Source organism: Mytilus californianus, unplaced genomic scaffold (genome assembly GCF_021869535.1).
Source record: "Mytilus californianus isolate M0D057914Y unplaced genomic scaffold, xbMytCali1.0.p SCAF_2, whole genome shotgun sequence".
Classification (NCBI taxonomy): Eukaryota; Metazoa; Mollusca; class Bivalvia; order Mytilida; family Mytilidae; genus Mytilus; species Mytilus californianus.
Genome location: NW_026262668.1, coordinates 695,687 through 717,832, shown reverse-complemented (window position 1 = coordinate 717,832; position 22,146 = coordinate 695,687). Strand labels below are relative to the sequence as shown.

The 22,146-nt window shown below is 32.2% G+C and overlaps 1 protein-coding gene across 1 annotated transcript; it reads left to right on the top strand.

Moving 5' to 3' along the window:
• The first annotated feature begins 8,268 nt into the window (after positions 1–8,268).
• On the top strand, positions 8,269–21,928 carry LOC127729033 (uncharacterized). The gene is made up of 7 exons (XM_052236653.1): positions 8,269–8,340; positions 9,738–9,809; positions 13,028–13,172; positions 14,413–14,501; positions 15,815–15,886; positions 17,377–17,500; positions 21,839–21,928. Exons 1-7 carry the CDS (start codon positions 8,269–8,271, stop codon positions 21,889–21,891), a joined length of 627 nt encoding a protein of 208 aa, XP_052092613.1. The 3' UTR covers positions 21,892–21,928.
• The last annotated feature ends 218 nt before the right edge of the window (positions 21,929–22,146 follow it).

Genomic DNA, 22,146 nt, shown 5'->3' with positions numbered 1-22,146 from the left:
CATGGGATTTTTTTTGTCCCATGGGACAACAAATATCCCATGGGACTACAATTATCCCATGGGACCCAAAAAAATCCCATGGGATTTAACCAAAATCCCATGGGATATTGGTCAATCCCATGGGATTTGCCTTATCCCATGGGATATTGAAAATCCCATGTTTTTCTAAATCAAGTTACAAAATACATATAATAATAACAGCAGAAAAGCAATGAAATTATTGAATCCCATGTAATTCCGCACATTTTGGTTATTTACACGACACTGTAGGTCTAAGGAGAGGCGGCGGCGGATTTGCAAATGAGTGTTTTGCAAATTAAAAGTGTCCAGTGTTTTTATTTGAACATTAAATGTCAACTTGTTCCATTGTCAATATAACATCATATCGAAATCAAACCTCGACACGGCCACGTTGTTCCAAACTAAGTCAAGAAGTATACAAGTTGAAGTATGATTGGCTATGAATATATTCAAATCCAGTCGGAACGTAAGAAAAAGAAGCGAACAAGAATGGAAACAACAAGGCAAGCAAACTTAATATGTCAACAAGACGTGTTAACAAGTATATATTACTAGAACACAACTCGACTTTAAATGTACCATATGCGTTTCCATATTTAAGTACTATTAATAAATAGAGTATGCAGAGATGCAGCTTGGAGGTGAGAAATGTCAACTTTAAACTGAGACGGTTTACGTTGAACTGAGAAATATCAAGTCAGAAGTGAGATATATCAACATGAAATAGAGATGTCACCTACCGAAGTGAAGGAGAGAAAAAAGATACTTGAGTCATTTTAAAAATCTAGACATTGGTGGTAATTTATAATGCTTTTCTATAAAAAAAAAACATCCGGTTGTTGTTAAAATTACTTACTATAGTATTGTTTCATTTGCTTGAAAATGCTCACCCAACATGAAATCACAGCTCCCAAATCATTCCGAAAAAGATAATCGGTGCTTAAATGCAAGAAAAAATCATAAATATCGAAAAAGAAACAGAATTTAGACAAGTCTATTTGTCAACAAAGTGTCATGCAGTCAAGTTAATGGAAAAAGTTCGTAATTTATATTTTTGATTTATCTTAAAAACTTTTCACCTTTCATTGATTGATTACAATTTAATAGCTTTTCATGCACTTAATAAACAACAGTCTATAAAACACAGTACAGAAAATTAAAGACTCAGTAACATGCACTCTATCAAAACTCTCAGTAATCTCAGGTCCTCCGGAAGGGCAAACAAATCCTGCTACACATGTGACACCCGTCTGGTTCTAACATCAATACATGCACAGTTTGTGCAGATCCTTTTTTATATATTCTTTTTTAAAGTCATGTCAATATATAGATATAAGAAGATGTGGTATGTTATCCTATGCTTATTTTGCCATCGTTTAATCATGACTACAGCTTTATATTCACAGTATTTTTACATATACTTTTATCCCATTTGCTAAATCAGCTAGATTAATTATTTTGCTTAGAACTACCATCCATAATAAAAGTGCTTCAAATAGATTTACTGTGACTTGACTGTAAGTGTTGCTCTCCACCTATAGCAACTTATGCAAAATTCTGACCAAATTGCAATTTGTTTTATAAAACCAAACTGTTCAACTGGTCAGAAATTTGATCAAACTGCTGTAGAAAACCACAGTCAAGTCGTGAAAGTACAAGGTGATAAAATAAAGCATACTTACAATCCTATAAGACTTTAATTCCACTTCAATGTTGTTATGAAAAATCACAGTAAATGATATAGATAAAAAAAAAAGTACATACAACCCCAACCTTAGATCACACATTCAGGTAAATAAGCTTGGGTCCTTTTTAAAACAGTCTTATAGATCCAGAACAGAGGACAGGGGACTCTTGAAATATTTACTTTCATAATGTATATAAATGATCTTGTTAATATTGTTTGTTTTTATTTTGTTATGTTGTGGCATATGCTATAAATGTTGTATGCAGATTTGAATTGAATTATTTATATTATTGCATGATTATTGTATTTTTGTGTTAAATATATATCTGTTTCTGTCTATTTGTTTGTGTACCATGCCAACTTAAAATAAAGCTTATTTATTTATTTCTATTTATTTTTATTAACCTTACCTGATCCATAACATATCGGGGAAAACCTCTAATAGGAATGTGGATTGGTTAGACATTACCGAAGAGTGATAATTCGTTATCTGTTATATTAGTTATTTAAAATGTAATGAAAATTTTCCAGTAAATAGAATATAAAAAGATTGTCTGCTTCTCTTTTTCATTTGAATGAAACATGCCTTGAAAATCATGACAATTTACTTATGTTTATCACAACTGCACGAACTTCTGCACTTGTACATTTATAAGAACATGACTGACCTTTAGGATTTCTTCTTATCTTGATGTACTGGAAGAACTTTAGTAGTTCAGGTGAATTCACTAAATTCTAACACGGTAATATGTCTGGTTTGTCTCTTGTTGCTACATTTGGAATACATTTGTTGCTTATTGGTAAGTGAAGTTCATTGTTAAGTATTGAAGAAATCAACTATGGTTTTCCTCGCCTATTTTAAGGTGTATATTTTAGCTTTTCTGTATGTATATTAAAAGGTCGTTTTTTGCATTGTTTTTGTTTTTGTTTTTTGCCATGTCATAGTCAGTTTGTTTTCAACTTAGGGAGCTATCATTTGATTTTTAGTAAAAAAAAAAGCAGGATGAGCAAATTTGCAAAAAAAAAAAAAAGGCAGGATGACAATATATGTAAAAAAAAGTCAGGATAAACTAATAAAAAAAAAGGCAAATGGTAGCTCCCTTATGGGTTTGAATATCCCTTTGCTATCTACTGTTCTGTTTTAATGGTATACTGATTTATAGTCAAGTATCACAGGCACTTGTCTCTGAAAAATAGTCAAGTATCACAGGCACTTGTCTCTGAAAAATAGTCAAGTATCACAGGCACTTGTCTCTGTCAAGTATCACAGGCACTTGTCTCTGAAAAAAAAATACATATATACTTTAATAGAAACACGTGTCTGTGTCAAGTATGGGTAAATATGAACGTTCAAGTCATAACTGCGTTTATATGAGCAAAACCTGAAAAAACGTGACTGACCATAAATCTTTATCCTGCTATGAAACCATATCATTTATAGCTGAGCATTAATTTATATACTGCTATGAAGTTATACTATTTATAGTCGTATTTTCCGGGAAAGGCAAACAAAACTAGGTAACATTTATTTTCAAAGTTTTCTGAAATGTAAACCTTTTCTTGTATAATTCCAATATTTTATGTTCATCCACATAATGCATGATCCACGAAATTGTATTGAGGTATGAATAAACACAAAATTACAAGATATGGAAATACATTTTATACGAATTTCGGAAAATTTATTTTTCATCAATGGTGTTCTATAGCAAATTTTAAAAATCCGAAAGTATATATTTGCTTTAAAGTAAAATAAAGCCAAATAACCCCCAAAAAAATTACAGACATGATTTGTCCCTCCTTTTTCGTGTATTATATGTGATAGAAATGCTATAAACTGACCTGAATAAAACTTTATATTTAAGCTTCAAATTATAGATAAATAAGATTATTTGATATCATGTTTATGCAATATTCCAGCTAAAGCTGATAGACTGTAGTGTCAGCGTTTATTTTGTTGTTATATGCTGTTTTATAATTACCTGATCGTTTGACACGATAATATATTATTTTAAATCGAACAGCGACAAATTTTGATAACCGGGATATGTTTATAAGGTATATATGAATATTCGTTCCGAATTTCGATCTTGCACAGGAAAAAATAATTCCCTATATCAGTGACAGCGAAAATATAGTTTTGAGGTTTACAACTGATTCTTTCAAATGTTTTACTGTCATGTAATGAGACATAAATGTATTCTCCTGCAAAAATATTTTCCAATGAACGTTCAACAATCAATCAATCAATCAATCAATCCCCAGGCAATTCTGCAACTAACTCTTTGGTTCAATTTAAATAAACGACTTTAATAATTGAAAATATAAATAAAAAGTCGTTGGAGTGACAGGGATTAATAGAAATAAAATTTTGGTGCAAACTTAATTATTTGTAGTGACATCATAGTTGATGAACGAAGAATAATATTCCTAATAAATGATAAATTGTCGTGAACAATTATAAAAAATCATTGAAGATACTTTCGGAGCAATGGTTCATATCGACTTTTTGTATAAAGTTGACATATTTTATCTATACAACGACTATTGAAGTAATAAACTTTGATTAACTATAATTTGCATATTGTATATGTAACACTCCCAAACGTGTCCATCCCCCCAAACGTGTCCGATTCTCCCAAACGTGTCTATTTCGCCCAAACGTGTCTATTTCGCCCAAACGTGTCCGTAAAATCATAAATCGCCCAAACGTGTCTGATTTCACATCCCCAAAGCGGGGTTATTCGCCAAAACGTGTCTACTTTAAGACGCCTGAACGTCTCAAAACTTTTAGCGCTATATTATGTCCTCAGTGTCGTCAGTAACGTTTACGGCAATTCAATTTTACGATTGTAGATGTTGGAATCCTAAAAAAAGATTAAAGCCGCATTCAAAGGACATAAATGCTGAAGTTTTTTTGGGCACAATTACCGGAAATTAAAAAAGGAACAGAGTTGAAAGAAGAACATCCGAAATTTATTAGCACTAATTTGTTCAACGCCGGTTGTTCATATTTAGCATAATTGCAAGTTTGATTTGCAACATATCAATTAACTCTTTACTGTTGATTGCTTAATGTCCAATGACAAATATTTCATGCATATTTAGAGCGAACATAAACAAATTGCAATTAATTAGTTTTGTACAGTTAAATTCATCGTTTACTAGGTGAATTCTTTTGTACCAATATTCTCCGGTGATGTCTAATTACATGCATATTAATGATGTTTGAGAATATTGCACTGATTTTTTTTTAACAGCTCTTCAAAGTATATACTGGTATTTTTGGGTTCGAGCATCACTAAAGAGACATAAAAAAGAGGAATAAATTTGCATGTATCATGAGCATCCCTGATACCAACCTTATAATTCATAACCGTTATTACCTAAAGGTATCGTTAAAATACGTTAAAAACTGTATTCGTAAATTCCAATATTAAATGTAAGTAATTTTGAATGTGCATCATCCTTTTAACTGTCACATTACGCTAAATCAATTGTGAAAGAAGTAATAATCGACTAGGAAAAAGTAAAAGATCAACTGATTGTTGCTTGTGGCAATTATTTCAAGCATATCTAAGACAATACATTGATTTATTGATGGTTGCTAAACGTCCAGTGGCAAATATTTCATGCATATTCAAGACTAGAACATATTAACAATAAATACATTAGGTAGGTCTATCTATTCCTACACGAGGTTTCAGGTTTAACATCCCCATTCTGACTGGACGTGGCTACGTACTTATACATCCCACATAGCCAAGCGGACGCCCAACTTTCGCAAGGATTTAACTGTCGGTTGGAAGAAGACCTTATTAACCATATTTCTGTTCTCCCGTCACGCTTGGAGGTAGGACAATAGATGAAAGAGTAAATTGAAAGGAGAATACGTCAATAGAAGAACAATAACAAAATTATATATTAATATTGGTGGATATTTTATTGTTACTTGAAGGCCAAAAATTAACTTAATTAAATTGAGCGTGTATGCTTTATATGGACACGTTTGGGGGAATGGACATGTTTGGGCGTTCTTTAAAAAATGGACACGTTTGTGCGTTCTTAACAATGACACGTGTTGGCGCCCTTTAGCACCTAGACATGTTTTGCAGTTCAGTGATGTCATATGGACACGTTTGGGGGAATCGGACACGTTTGGGGGGATGGACACGTTTCTGAGTGTTACATATATGCTATCATTTGAGAATTACGTTTAGATACTGGAATTAATATTCTTAAATAATAAGGGCTCTGTAAGCTCTATAAATATTAACCATACAGGACAGATCAATTTGAGTTTAATACATTTTTACTCCAGAATCAGAAAACTTACTATGAAAAGGAAAACATATATGCATTTAGATTTTGTTAAAGATCAGGCCACATACATGCAAATTAAGCATGATAAATGAAATATATTGATTGACTGGTTGCTTCTTGCTGAACGTGTTTTGGAAAAGCAAGTTTAGATTATGAACTTTAAATACTGTATTAACGATTCATTTATTTTTTTATACTTAACTTGGGAAAGTTGAAACAATTCCACATTTAACTATAACAACTTAACTTAATTACTAAACGCAATACCTGCATTTTCTACATAAAGAAATGCCTGTACCAAGTCAGGAATATGACAGTTGTTTTCCATTCGTTTGATGTGTTTAAGCTTTTAATTTTGCCATTTGATAAAGGACTTTCCGATTTGAATTTTCTTTGGAGTTTGGTATTTTTGTTATTTTACTTTTTATCCACCTTTATTCTATACTGTGGTTTTCCACAGATTGAGGAAATGTACAAATTCAGGAACATGACAATTGTTTTCCATTCGATTGATGTGTTTGAGCTTTTGATTTTGCCATTAGATAAGGGACTTTCCGTTTGGACTTCTTCCTTGAAATTCGGTATTTTTGTTATACTACTTATCTCTATGCTAGTAAGCAGAATTGTGAAACCACGAAATCCAAGAATACAGAGTTCATCTGCAATCCACGAAAAGAATTGTCTGAAACAATTGCATATACTAGAAGATGCCCGCGAAATCGCGGTACAATTGGCCAAGTTTTGAAACAAAAGTTTTCAAATTTCGCGGGCAGTACGTCGACTGAGCATGCGCGAAAAAGTATAAGACACGGATCGATAACAGTCTCCGAAAATTCGATATTTTTTTTCAAAAATTGGCGTTTTATTTGGAAAAAAGATTGTTTCAAAGACAAATTTAGGAATTACAAAACACTACATTTAAATTTCATATCACAAATATTTCCGACTTAGTATGGTTTCAGAGAAGTTGCGGCTCAATGAAATCGGTCTCTTCAGGCTTTAGTAGTATAGATATATATACAATGCAGTTCAGACCTATTATTTTTTACGACATAATAAATATTGTTTTCTTGCTTGACCTTTTCAGTATTATATATGCTTTTATCTATTTCAGCACGATGTAATGGTGAGTATCTTTTCTTTCTATATTATATTTCGGTGTAACAACAAAGGTGTTAATTCGAGAAAGAAGTGATATCACACATTTGTACTCGTACATCTGAAAATGATTTTAGGACTCTGAAATAGTAATATCCTCCTTTCATAGAACAGGGACGAAAGATAACAGAGGGACAGTCAAACTCATAGATCGAAAACAAACTGACAACGCCATGGCAAAAAAAAAAAAAAAAAAAAACGAATTTAATAAGCCCTCTGGTAGTTTTATAGAAAATGAGACATCCTTGCTCGTGTTTTTTTTAATATTTGTAAGAATTTTCCACTTCTATCATAGTGACATACTAGTAGAGTATATAAAAGAGCATGACTGTTTACGGTATCGAAAGTCTTCTTTTTCAACTGTGTCATTTTCTATAAAACTACCAGAGGGCTTATTAAATTCGTTCAGTCATCATTGGGAGTTAAACAGTGATGTATCTTAATCTACTTCCCCTCTTTGTCTTATGTATAAATAATTTAGTGGAGTATTTCAACTTTGAGTGAGATCCAGTGGAATTTTCGATATATTATATACAGATGACTTAGTTTTGATAACTCAATCTGCAGAAGTTAAGTCATTGTCAATATAACGTACATGTCACTTCATTCTATATTTAACTTCTTATCGATATTTTAAACGAGGAACATGCAGCAATAATGTAGTATATCTCAGCGATTATTTCTTGTGCATGTATGATATACTAGACATATCTATCTATAGTCTTCTCATATCTGAGTGGCGTAAGCCACACAGATATGAGATGACTATATCTGATTATTTAATCTTTTCACTTTTTCTTAAAAGAGCAATTAGTTCTGATAAAACAGGAATAGTGCCATTATCTCAAATTTTCAAGGTGCAGTAACACTATGTTTTATAGTTATGGATTTGGAATGAAATCTTAATTGCATCTATTTTTCTGTCATAAAAAAATGATACCTTATCACTGCTTTAGTATGTCAATATAAATCGCTGTACTATCTTGTCTTTTTCTGGTTTAATTGCTAAAACGTTTTACTGATATATGATAACACTTCTATGTAAATATATATATTCATATGATATACTTTCAGCCTTTATGTGTTACTCCTGCAATGGCGTGGCTTCACCTGTTGATTGTGAACGCGCCATTAACTGTCCAGCAAACGAGGTATTATCTTAAACATAACCTCTTAACCTTTACCTGATTTGATTTGCACCTATCAAAAATAGATGACACCCTGGGTCGACAACTTCAAAATGAATTTTGTTTCTACAATATATTGCCACAAAGACAGCGTTTACGTTTACACATCAACATCATAAAAGTGAATAAAAACATCTCACAGATCAAATAAAAGGGTAAATGAGATAAACACCAATAAGACAACAACTCATCAATCATAAAACAAGAAATACATCTAGAATCTATTTTCACCCAACTGAAACATTCAATCTCTAAATCACCGTCAGTCTAAACATAAATAACAAATAATTGAATTCAACAAGAACTAATATTTTTTTCTTCTTTTGGTCTTTTTCGTATTATACCATGGCGTTGTCAGTTTATTTTCGATTCATGAATTTGATGGTCCCTCTGTTATCTTTCACCTATCTTATAAGGGCAATAACTCCTTTAAAGAGTCAACTGAAGATTTCAGCAATATTTGACTCACATGTAGATCTTATCTGGTTGATCATTTTTGCTTTTTAAAGTTTGTGTCTATATCTATCATTATTTTCAAGATAATAGGCAAAAAGGAAAGAAAATTGGTAAAATTTGTTGGTTAAGGGCAACAACTTCTATAAAAAGTCGTCTCATTTTATGTCAACAAACAGAAGGTAGATCTTATCATTCTAAACATGTTTGCCTCATTACCGATTTTGTATATCTATAGAGGTTGTTCAAGATAATGACCATGTTGCTGGCAGGATGGGTCATCGGACACATCTTTTAAACAGGATACCCTATGATGATTGAGGCCATGTTTGGTTAAATTTGGCCCAGCATTTTCAAAGGAAAAGATTTTTGTAAAAAGTTAACGGATGACGACAGACGACGCGACGCGACAGACGACGGGCGTTAAGTTATGGCAAAGCTTATACTAGTGAGCTGAAACTAAAGTCATCTCTTCGAAAGATTTAAGGACGCCATCAGGATGTGTTTGAGATCTTTACGGTACAATTGTAACAAAATGATAAGATATGTAATCCATTTGTTGAATCCAGGCACATTTCCGTCCTCTTTTCCTCGTTTACAACCTCATTAGCATAACGGTGGATGCAACTTGTGAAGCAGAAACTGCTTACTCATCCAGAGTTCATTTCCAGGTTTTGATGTGGTTCCTGTTGCTCAATCTACGTTTTTAAATGTACTTAATTGGTAGATTTTTGCAATTGGTGTTTTTTCTTCGTCGACGTTGGATTTGTCATGGCTCTCTTTATTAAGCTTTACTAACATTGAGTTGTCTGCTATTTTTTTCCATTCAATATACACAAGTTGAACATTAAGATAGGCGGTTCCATACAAATGAGTGAGAGTACCATGCCAAATATTTTCTTTTACAGCATTGTTTTACAGACAAGTACCTTAACGCCAATGGCCATATGTTGTATAATCTAGGATGTAAATCCGACAGGGTATGTACATGAAGGATCACATGTAAAATCTTAACGGTAAATCTGACAGGATAGGTTCATAACATCAGATTTCATACAGGGTGTAAATCTGGCAGGGTAGGTTCATAACGATCAAATGTAATATACAGGCTGTATATCTGACAGGGTAAGTTCTTAACAATCAAATGTAATATACAGGCTGTGAATCTAAGAGAGTAGGTTCATAACGATCAAATGTTACATACATGGTGTAAATCTTACATTGAATGTATATTAATGATCACATATAAAATATAGAATGTCAAACTAACAGGGTAGGTACATAAATGATCGCATGTAAAATCTAGGATGTACGTCTGACAAGGTAGGTTCATAAATGATCGCATGTAAAATCTAAGAGTAATACCACCATTGTCTTTCCCCTATTAGTCATTGTTAAATTGGCACTTTTCCAAAAATGTGCAGAATTTATCTTTGTTTCAAATAAAGAAATACTTGGCATGATTAAATGTCCAGTACTACAGACAAAATTTCAAATAACATTTCATTGCATAAAAGATAATAATCATCACTGATGGTTAATCAATCAAATTTTCACCCCTTTTCTTCCTGTTTACAAGTTTTAGTAACCATGTAACCTCAAGTTTCCAAATTACTTGATAGAAACACCAAATAAAAAAAGAACGATGCTTTGAAAGAACCAAGATGTATGTTTTTGACTCAGAATTTTTTTACTGCAATGAAATGTTGGAATATTTTCCTATAACTGTCAAATTCAAGGGAATATTTTTGTTGGACCCTTTTTCGTAGAAACCGGATGGGACGTACACTCATTTGTTGGTATTACACCAAAAGAAGACTTTTTTGTTGAATAAACTGAATGTGATTTTTTTCCTTTGTAATAATGGTTATTTCAAGCGTTACAGTCAAGTTTTTTCATAATCCGTTTAATAGTTTGAGATATTTCTAGTATAATGTAAGACGACATCTACAACGATTTGAGCAAAATTTCTTCGAAAAATCTAAATCACAAAACATCATGATAGAATATAGTGTGGACCAATAAATGATCAAATATTCATCTCATCTGCATACAAACAGTTGAATATGATACAAAAGATGACTCTGAGATGAAAAATACCACTAATGAACCTCTTTGTCTTCATTGTACGGTCCCTTTTGGTCCATTTATACCTCTCATTTCCTCAAAATTTCAAATTTTTATGCCATTAAATCAAAATTATGGGGTAACTATCACACATTTATGCAAGAAATGTGATAATTAGTGTTCAAGCCAAATAAACTATCCAAAACACTGAGTATGGCTTGCTCTGTATACTAATATTCCTGGTATAGCCCTATTTCAAGGCTATTTTCTCTTAAAATGTGTTTTTGAGACTCAATCCACTCACAATATTTCATATTTGCAATATTTTACTGAAATAGCATGAAATTTTAGCAAATGAGATTACATACAAGGTCGAAGGTGCATGTGCAGCTTCCCTAAATAGGAGTAATGCCACCATTGTCTTTCCCCTATTAGTCTGCTAAATTAACAGTTTTCAAAAAATTGTGCAAAATTAATCTTTTTTTCAAATAAAGAAATACTTGGCATGAGTAAAGAGGTTTTTTACTTCAGACAAAATTTCACATATCATTTCATTGCATAAAAGATAATAACCATCACTGGAAGTTAACCAATCAAATTTTCACCCCTTTTCTACCTGTTTACAAGTTTTAGTAACCATGTAACCTCAAGTTTCCAAAATACTTGATAGAAACACCAAATTAAAAAAGAATGATACTTTGAAATACCCAAGATTTATGTTTATGACTCAGAACTTGTTTACTGCAATGAAACGTAGGATTAATTTCCTACAACTTTCAAATTCAAGGAAATGGTTCTTTTCGAACCCTTTTTCGTATGAAACCGGATGTGACGTATTATGATTTGGTGGTATTACACCAGTCCTTTAGGCTGAACGTATGACAAGGTAGGTACATAGGTAACACCTAAGCTGTAAATTCGACAGGGTTAGTACATAAATTGTCGAAGAAAACATAATACAGGATGTCATAATAGTAGAGTAAGTATATGAATTTCACTATTTTCTATGTGCTTTGTCTATATGCCATTTTGTTTTTCTTTGATGACATATTTTTTTGTTTTATAGTGATTAAGAATATAACACAATGTTGACTGCTGTACCTCTATTTTTGACATTTTTACCTATTATGTCTGTTTGTTTTGTTCACACATTGTTGTCAATCTAATGGAATTTTATGCGAATGTCATACACGTGACAGGTTCAGCTAGCTATAAAACCAAGTTTAATCCATCATTTTCTTCATAAGGAAATGCCTGTACCAAGTCAGGAATATGACAGTTTTTTGCCATTTGTTTGATGTGTTTGAGCTTTTAATTTTGCCATTTGATAAGGGACTTTCCGTTTTGAATTTTCCTTGCAGTTCGATGTTTTTGTTATTTTACTTTTTACATGTAAAATTTAGGCTCTAACTCTGACATCAAATGTACATAGAATTGATGATCACGTGTAAATTCTAGGCTTTAAATTTGACAGGAAAGGTTCATGCAAATCACTATTGAAATCTAGCTTGAAATTGTAAAAATACTGCAAATATTTATATATCAAATGGCTGCACAGCCGACATTGTAGGTAAACATGAGGTTTATAAATGCAAATGAAACATGTTTATGATGTAATCATAAAGATGTTTGGTCTGATGTCTCCAGATAACACTATAAAATCAATTTCGTAACATAATAATGCAGTGTTCCTTTTTTTTACTTTGTGATTTTAGGAACCAAAAAAAGATTATATATTTATACTCCTTATTTGTTTAATATAATAAATGAATAAAATTCAGTTTTTCCCTGGGACATTAACTGTTTAGCAGGAAGTAGGAAGTGAAAATCTAGAAAGTTGAAGAGCACTGAAAACCAAAATACCAACAAAAAAGAATGATGCTATCTATACCTAGAGGCAGAATAAACTTAAAGTTTATGAATAAATTTGCAAAAAATAACGCATCAATGATATTCCTTGTCAGCACAGGAGTGTTAATCTTATTCCTACCTGAAAATAGCCAGGAATTTAAACCAGTAAGCCGATATCATAGTCCAGTACATTGAACTGTCTGACAATGAAGGAAGGAAAGGAAGGATATACCGATGTATTAGCTTGATAGTGTAAAAACCCAGCTTAAATCTTTTGTAGATATGCACGTTACTATCAACTTTGGGCGGGAAGCGTGACCTAGAAGAGGTACTTGGAATAAAAGATAAGAGAAATGTCATACATATGTGTACAAAGTGTTGTGACAAAGGTTACTGTAATAATGCTCTATGTACAGAAACAACTAGTAAGTCACCTTAAAAGAAACTTCTTACAGTAGCCAATATTGAAAGCATGACATAATGAGTTTGAAAAGAATAAAGGGTAAAATTCATTATATTTTGTCATGGACGTAAAATAAATATCAAAACAAGAAGATGTGGTATGATTACAAATGAGACAACCGACCATACACCAAATGATATAGATGACATCAAGTGAACAATTACAAGTTACGGTACTGTCAAAAACTTACCGTATAGTAACCTATAAAAGGCCCCGGTATGACAAAATGTGAAACAATTCAAATGAGAAAACCAATGGTTTGATTTATATTACAACGATGAACGAAAGACCGACAGTGCTCAACTTAGAACAACCACTGTACTACAGGCTCCCTAAACAATTCATACGAGAAAACTAACGGCACTATTTATAACAATTCAATTTAGGAAAACAAATATGACAGGCATGAACCAGCAACAACCCCTAAATTACTGAATCCTGACGTAGGACGCAAATACAGAATATGGCAGGTTTAAACATGTGTGTGAGCGCTAGACCCTCCCCAATAGTAGATATTTGAGCACAACAGATGAACAAACCGTAAAAATCAGTGTGATAGGGTTTGGCTTATTAGATCGGTACCTAACAAAAAACAAAATACACAAAGTACACAAAGTACCCATATTAGAGTACTTGCATTTAATGAAAGCTAGTCCGTAGTTCAAAATGTGCTAAAAACAAAAATAAATCATTTTTCAAAAAAGAAAAATTATCAATAGGGAACGAAATAGGCTTGTTATGTCAAAATAATTTTTGCATGCGAGCAGATAATTGCTATATTTCATATTTAATAAACTGAAAAATTCATAAAAGATTTATATTCATGAAATTCACGATCTAATTGAACAACTCTTAATATGTCTTTCACCGAAACACTACTTTTGTTTCAATAAATTCAGTGATGAGCGCTCATTTAACTAATTTAATTTAACAGTTTCTAAATGTTCAATCTGTGAGAATTTACACATGAGACTCTTAACAGTACAATTACAAATACACTTTTGAAATCCCAAAAGCAAGAAATTACGACAGAAGAATATTTCATTCACCCATGATTAATGTTCAGACATTTTTTCTATTTTGATCTTTGCTTTTATAAGAAAAGTAAACGTTGGTAACATTTTCAGTGAATGTCATCCGTCACTGATAACATGTTGTTAACACAGCTGTATTCTGTCATTTTTTTGCATATAATATTTCAGCTCCAGCACCAAATATGCAGTGTTATAAATGTGACGATATCGAAGATTTAGCAGCATGTGAAACCCTAGTGGCATGTCCGGAATATAACGTAGGAGTCGATCGTATTAGCTCTTATTAATTAAGATTTATCGGTCCATTGTCTTCGGTCGTCCCTAGATTTGTCATAAATATATTTTTTCTTGTGACGCAATCTTCTTTTCATTTGAGTTTTTTTATAATTACTGTGAGTAGGCTGAATAAAGTTCTTCCATGATTGAGGTATATGCTTACTATGCATGCACTTATATTTTTCTTTCATAGCTATATTATATTTTCAAATAACGTCGCTGGTGGATAATACTTCATAGTTTCTCTTTCTGTCTATATAGATATAAGAAGATGTGGTATGAGTGCCAATGAGACAACTCTCCATCCAAGTCAAAATTCATAAAAGTAAACCATTATAGGTCAAAGTACGGTCTTCAACACGGAGCCTTGGCTCACACCGCACAGCAAGCTATAAAGGGCCCCAAAAAATTACTAGTGTAAAACCATTCAAACAGGAAAAAACAACGGTCTAATCTATATAAAAAATGAGAAACGAGAAACAATTATGAACCACATCAACAAACGACAACTACTGCATGAACATCAGATTCCTGACTTAGGACAGGTACAAACAATTGCAGCGGGTTCAAATGTTTTAATGATACCAAACCTTCACCCTTATCTGAAACAATAGTGTAACATCACAACATAGAAAGACACACTATAAAATATCAATTGAAATGGCTTAACTCAATCAAAAGACATATTAACACAAGTGAATATACACTGAACGAATAAATTTGATCTATGATACAATGTAAATACAAAATCAATAAAATAAGGGATGAATAACTAAAGTAACAGTATTACACCGCTTTGAAATGTTAAACAATTTCAGAAAAACAACAATAACCTTAAACAAAAATCCGCCATTTACAATAATATTATACACAGGTAAATGAAAATAATTTTGTTGTTAGGTATACAGTTTAAAAGTGTTGATATCTTTCCTGTCGAGGCCGGTGGTACTTTCAAGGAACTCCAACTTCCTCCACTGATAAAAACTGACCGCCACGATAAAGTCAATTTTGCTGAAAGTGGCGTTAAACACCACCAATCAACCAATCAATATGCTTACAGGCTCCTAACTTGGAACAGACACATAAATAATTATCAAAGCCTATTTCCACTACTTGAAATAAACAAACTATGTTTCAAAGACTAAAATATCAATCAGTATACACATCTGAAGTATGTTTTGAGACAGTCAATATCTATTATCACCTACTTTTGTTTGATTGTATTTATCATACAGTAATGTACAGTAAACTGTCAAACAATAAAGTACACCAAACACTTTTCTCTCCAATTCAGGAATGTTTCGCCGACATCTTCTACAACGACAGAGGAGATATACGTCATCAACTTGGGTGTCGACCAAAAGAGGTATAACATGATCTAACATAGTCATTTGTTCATTTACTTTTTCTTTTCACATGTGTTCATTGATTTTCATTTCCTGAAAATAGTTTTAAGTCAATTAAAAAAAAATGTTAAGATAAGGATGATGTGCAGTCTCTTGTGATATTTCTATAATTTTGTAATAAATACCTAAAAATCTCAGAATAAAAGTAATTAGCAGTTTAAGAATCTAAAGGACTATGGGTAATCTCATTGTTCGTACCCCCCCAAAAAAAAAAAAAAAAAAAACGTCACGTAATTGGTTAGATTTCCATTGTTTAGAACGTTGTTAGACAATAAGAACGTTCTTGCGAACGCTTTTGAAATATTATCCAGAATGCATTAGATTCTGAAACGGCGTATTCTTAATATGAGATGTCAGAATATATTCTAAATCTTTTGTTCTTTTTAGAGGAAATCAGTCATTTTACAGATACAGTTAAGTCTGCCTCATATCTTGACTTACATCTAGAAATTGACAATGAGGGTCGGTTGAAAACAAAACTTTATGACAAAAGAGATGATTTCAGCTTCCCAATTGTGAACTTTCCATTTTTATGTAGCAACATTCCAGCAGCGCCTGCATACGGAGTATATATCTTCCAGTTGATACGATACTCCAGGGCTTGTATTTTCTATCATGATTTCCTTGATAGAGGGTTGCTGCTCACAAGGAAGCTATTAAACCAAGAGTTCCAAGTGGTAAAGTTGAAATCATCCCTTCGTAAATTGTATGGACGCCTTCACGAGTTGGTTGGCCTATACGGAATATCCGTGTCACAGATGATAGCGGATATGTTCCTAATGTCGTAACTACAATCCCATCCCCATTTCCCGAATGTAACCTGCCGAATTAGACTTATTACCGGGTTTGTACTAACATGAGCAACACGACGGGTGCCACATGTGGAGCAGGATCTGCTTACTCTTCCGGTGCACTTGAGATCATCCCCAGTTTTTTGTGGGGTTTGTGTTGCTCAGTCTTTAGTTTTCTATGTTGTGTTTTGTGTACTATTTTTGTCTGTTGGTCTTTTTCTTTTTTAGTCATGGCGTTGTCAGTTTATTTTCGACTTTGAGTTTGAATGTCCCTTTGATATCTATCGCCTCTCTTTTAAAAAGATGGGAAGTATAAAAATGCTCGAGTAGAATGCAAAAGACAAATTTTAATCAACAAATGAAGCACAAAACTCGGAAATGTAATAATTAACAATTATGAATGTGTATCTGGCTCAAAATAATCTGTAATATAAACATAATTGTTATTGTGCAACAAGTAGGTTGACAAACGGGGAAATGATTTATTAATTTATTAATTTTATTTTTGTTTGTTACCTTGATTTGTCCTCTCAACTTATCGATTTGTGATATTTGAAAATCGGTAAACTGCTGTTACCTATATTTATATATCAGCTGGTTGCTAGAGGGATATAGTTGGCTTAGAAATGTAAAGTATTGCTATGACTTTAATTTTTCAGACTTGTCGACGATTTTTGGCCTTGGGAGCCCATGTTCCACATGGAAAGCGTCAAGGATTTGCACAGTTGTGTGGCGGTTGTTGTGGTAGCGCATTCTGTAACATTAAGGGCTGTGAAAAAATTGGTAAGTTTAATATTCGAAGAGATTGTGGAATGTAACGTTTTAAACTTGTCATACAAGTGAGAGGTTTAGCTAGCTATAAAACGAGGTTTAATCCACCATTTTCGACATAAGAAAATGCCTGTACCAAGTCAGGAATATGACAGTTGTTATCCATTCGTTTGATGTGTTTGAGCTTTTGATTTTGCAATTTGCTTAGGAACTTTCCGTTTATAATTTTCCACGTAGTTCGGTATTTTTGTTATTTTACTTTTTTAACTTGAAGATAATATTATGTATAGATGTAAATGTGAAGAAATGATTAAGAATATACCAGAATAATAGCAATTATATATTCATACACCCTTGCTAAGCCCTTAGTTGTAGTTGTTGTCTTGTTGCTCAGTCAGTTTTAGTGTTGTGTTGTGTTTTGTTGGCTGTTGTTTAGTTCTCAACGTTTTTCCTTGGCTATCGTGTTGTCGTTGTTCTACGACATATTGGTCGTTGTATCTATGATGAGTTTACCTAGTCCACCTTTCTATGAATGAAATAATAAGGGAGCGTTCATTTGTGTACACAAGCCATTTCGCAGCGCTGAAGTATTTTTAACCATAAAGGAATGCACATTTGAAAAAGTCAAAATTTGATAGACATAATTTAGAATCGATATATGAATATTTAAGGGTACAAAATATAATACTTGAAATAAAGAGTGTCAAAATATATACAGCAAATTTGATAACCTGTCAAAAGATATGATATAGATCATCACCCTTCGTCGTCCGTTCGTTATACACGCCGAAAGGGTTTGCGTCTCTAATTGCTATGATGGACATTTCTTTACTGTTCTAAAACCTTTTCTTATTCTAGTTTTTGTGTGTTACATTGTATCAATTCTCAGAATTGTCAGACTTTTGACGTCAAATTGAGGGCATCTAGATATGATAAAAAAGACATAAAATATCGACATTATTGGGAAATCTTCCATCTGAAGGCGTCGAATATTTTTTTTAAATATTTGGCTTTACGCGTTTCTGATGGAGGTAAATCCAGAAACGCGCTTCGGAAGCATAAAATTTATAAAGGGTTTTTTAATGTTTTGAATTTATAACATAAAGAAATGAGCTAAAGCTCCATACAGAAAATAAAACAGTGTATACCTAAATTAAAAAATGTATCGAACGCTTGGTTCTCGTTCTTCTGAATGAAAATGAATGATATTTATTCTAATGTCCTTCAATTATGGATATTATTACGATTTCATTAATATCTTTTGTCCTTATTTGTTCAAAAATTCGTCATTTTTCCAATATGTTTTAAATTTTTAAATATGGTGGCCTCGAGCATCGCTAAAGAGACAGCTATTGTCGAAATGCGCATCTAGTGCAAATCGTATCGTTAATGTTATTATAAAGTATACTATTAAGAAACAAATACATAACAAAAACAACAATGAATATAATATGTGTAAATCAGGGGAAATAGTCATGCACTGTATAATGTGAAAGCTCATTAACATTAAAACGTTAATGCTTTAAGCAGGTAAAGTAACTACTGAGTTTGAAGTCGTATGTTTTTCGCTTAAAACGATGACCTTTAGTTACGTACATCCACATCATTTGGTCTCTGGTGGATCTTATTGGCAATCATATCACATCTCATTATTGAGGGTCTGAATGGGGTTTCCAGAATAGAAAATAATGTACCAATACAAAAAAATGCAAAAAATAAAGAACAGAGATTAACAAGGTGCTAAAATATAAAGAACAGATATAGTGAGTAAAATATATAAAGAATAGCTATAAAGAAAAATTACCTAAAAAATTAAGAATACAGAATTGAATAACCCCCATCCAGACTCTCAATATTATATTAAAAGGCGAACGTTAAATCAGTAAGACTCTGTGTATCCCTTTTACGTATTGAAAAAAATACAATACATTGGGTTTTATACTTATTTTTCTTCGCAAAGTTCATGTAAAAGTATGTCAATAATCTGGTAGTATCAAATAGATCACAATGGTTGTTATGATATCTGATGAATGATAAAGAAATATGATTCCTATAATTGCGCTAAATTGGTGAGTGAATATGTGGAATCTATGGGTCTCAGATGATTCATTAATTTGATTCCAATCAGTATGTGGGAAGAGGAACAATCCGTTCTAATGGAAGTCATAAAGTAATTTTGTTGAATTAAACCCATAACTTCTGCATGTGGAACTTGGGTAATATATATTAAGTCAGGAATATGGCAGTTATTTAATAGTTCGTTTATATTAATGTTGAATTGTTGTTTGTTTTTTTTGTTGCACTTCTGTTTTATGTTAGTTCGTTGTTTTCCTCTTATAGTTGATGTGTTTCCCTCGGTTTTAGTTTGTAACCCGGATTTGTTATCTCAATCGATTTATGGCTTTTGAACAGCGGTATACTACTGTTGCCCTTATTTAAATGCTATATGCAAACTAATTGAAAAAGGCATTGATCTAATTAACTTGACCGATATTCCTCCACTTTTGATATCTTAAAGCATTAACTTAGAAGTGTTTTATATTCATGCAGATTAGCTGTTATTTGACATTTTATCATGCTCTTTAAAAATTCACAGGAGAAAGTCTGTTTTCTGTTTGTCTGTTATCCGTTTGATCTAAAGTAACTGTTGCGCTGTACATGTAGAGCTAAACTTATAACTGTACACGTCCATTTCGATGTTAATTGTGAATATCCATAGAGTTATCGCTCTTTTGATTTTTTTTAAAATTTCAACAGTCAAACAAACCAGGTGATAGCTTAAGTTGGTTTTAGATAAAAAGCCATAAAAGTTGGAACATTATTAACAATAATCGAATACGGTTTGAGTTATATTTGGCCTTTATTTGATTTATTTGTATTTGGTAAAATAATGTGATTATATTTACCAAACTTTGAAAAATGTCGCCTGGGTAGGACAAACTATCCATAACTATACACACTTAATGAAATGGACATGCTTTTATATGTTTTGGTAGATGTAAGAAGTCTTGAATTTTCCTTTTGCGTAATCATATATTTTCTAATTAAAATTCTTACATAAATAAGGTATGCACTAATTCAAAACAGTTAATTCCCGCATATTGCACCTTGCTCGTGTATATACTGCACTTGCTTTCTATAGACAGGGATACATGTTTTCCCATGCCATGAAAAAATTCTAAAATTAGAATCGAAGTCGATACTTTGCAAATGTATTAAAGGATTATTTCTTCTGTATTCCACTTTACTTGTTTATTTAAGGATGTTTGCTACTCTTGTTTTTGACTTTTTTTCAGATATTCGGAATCCTCTGGTTTTATCCATGTAGTGCCATTAGAAATTTTTGCCCTCAAACCCCTACTTTTCTTTTCATATTTTTATTACATATTGTTTAAAAAGCCATATTTGAAAATCTTATAAAATCCTTGTTATTTTTTCATAGCTTTTGAAAAAAAAGTGCCAATGTTAAGTGTATGAAAAATCTAGAGAGAATCATTTCCCGCCAAATTTTCAATGGCTTTTATCTTGAAAACAAGCACACAGACCCTTCATTTATTTCTGCTTTTTTAGTTCCTTTATTCATATACTTTCAATTTATAACAGTCTTTTAAAAAGCTTGTTATTTTGAAATAGAGTACCGAACAACCTTAAAATCATTTTTTAAGAACATTTGAAATAAAAGTTGCAAAACATGTTCTGTTGATTTTCTGCAGTTAGTTCCTACTTGGTGATTTTGATGATTCATTTCAAACAAGCTTAGGATTTTGCAAACCAATATTTCCATTGACCCATTACAATGCATTAGTTTGGTTTCTTCTCTTCTCCCATATGTTCCCATTTAACGTCAATATCAACGAAAGTAAAAAAAATAAAGTGCTACAGAACTGTAAGCATCATATTACCTTTTAGGTTTAGACTTTTTGTAATTTTCCAAAAGGTTGCTACCCACTCATAAAAATATCCCGGCACCTAAAATAGCTTGTTCGTGGTGACGAGAAATGGGAATTAGAAGAATTGTAAAGCTATAAAAAAAAAGTACTAGTAATATGGGAGTTGTTATTGCTCTTGCTTTAATTTTCAGTTGAATTGCTTTATTGTCATATGTCTTTGTGAATAATAATGAGCTAGGTTGTTCCGTGTTTTTTAGTTATCTCTGTCTTACAAATCATTGCATCAAATAGCCTTTGGAGTCACTCATTGTATTTCTGCCCCTAGGGCCCTTAAAACTTATATCCGAGGATATTATTTGAGCTGTAAATGATTTGATAATTATTGTTTATGATTTTGATAATTTTGGTTTATGTTTATGATTTTAATAATTTTGGTTCATGATTTATCTATTTTTTTCAGATCATGTAAAACTAGGTCACCATGTTTCCGTCTCGACGACATCAAGTGGTTGAAATGCTAAAAATAAAGATATAGTTGATATCATAGCCGAGTTTCTGAATTTTTTTCCAATAACCATTCATTAAAGTCTTGAATGGAACTTTACCATTCAGTATTAAAGTACATCGCAGTCCTCAGAGAAAACCGAAAACGGAAACGGTTTGACAGTGAAATATTCTTTGATAAAGACAATCTAATTATCTGTAGTGGTATATTTAGAAGCGGCAGCAAAATACTCTTATGAATTGCAATTCCAATTTTCAGGATAT

Bases quoted from the DNA above. Each gene is read 5' to 3' on its own strand.
- LOC127729033 (XM_052236653.1), top strand. From the start codon at position 8,269: ATGTGTTACTCCTGCAATGGCGTGGCTTCACCTGTTGATTGTGAACGC. The intron at 8,341-9,737 runs GTATTATCTTAA...TTTCTTTTACAG, and splicing joins TTAACTGTCCAGCAAACGAG to CATTGTTTTACAGACAAGTA. The intron at 15,887-17,376 runs GTATAACATGAT...TTAATTTTTCAG, and splicing joins TTGGGTGTCGACCAAAAGAG to ACTTGTCGACGATTTTTGGC.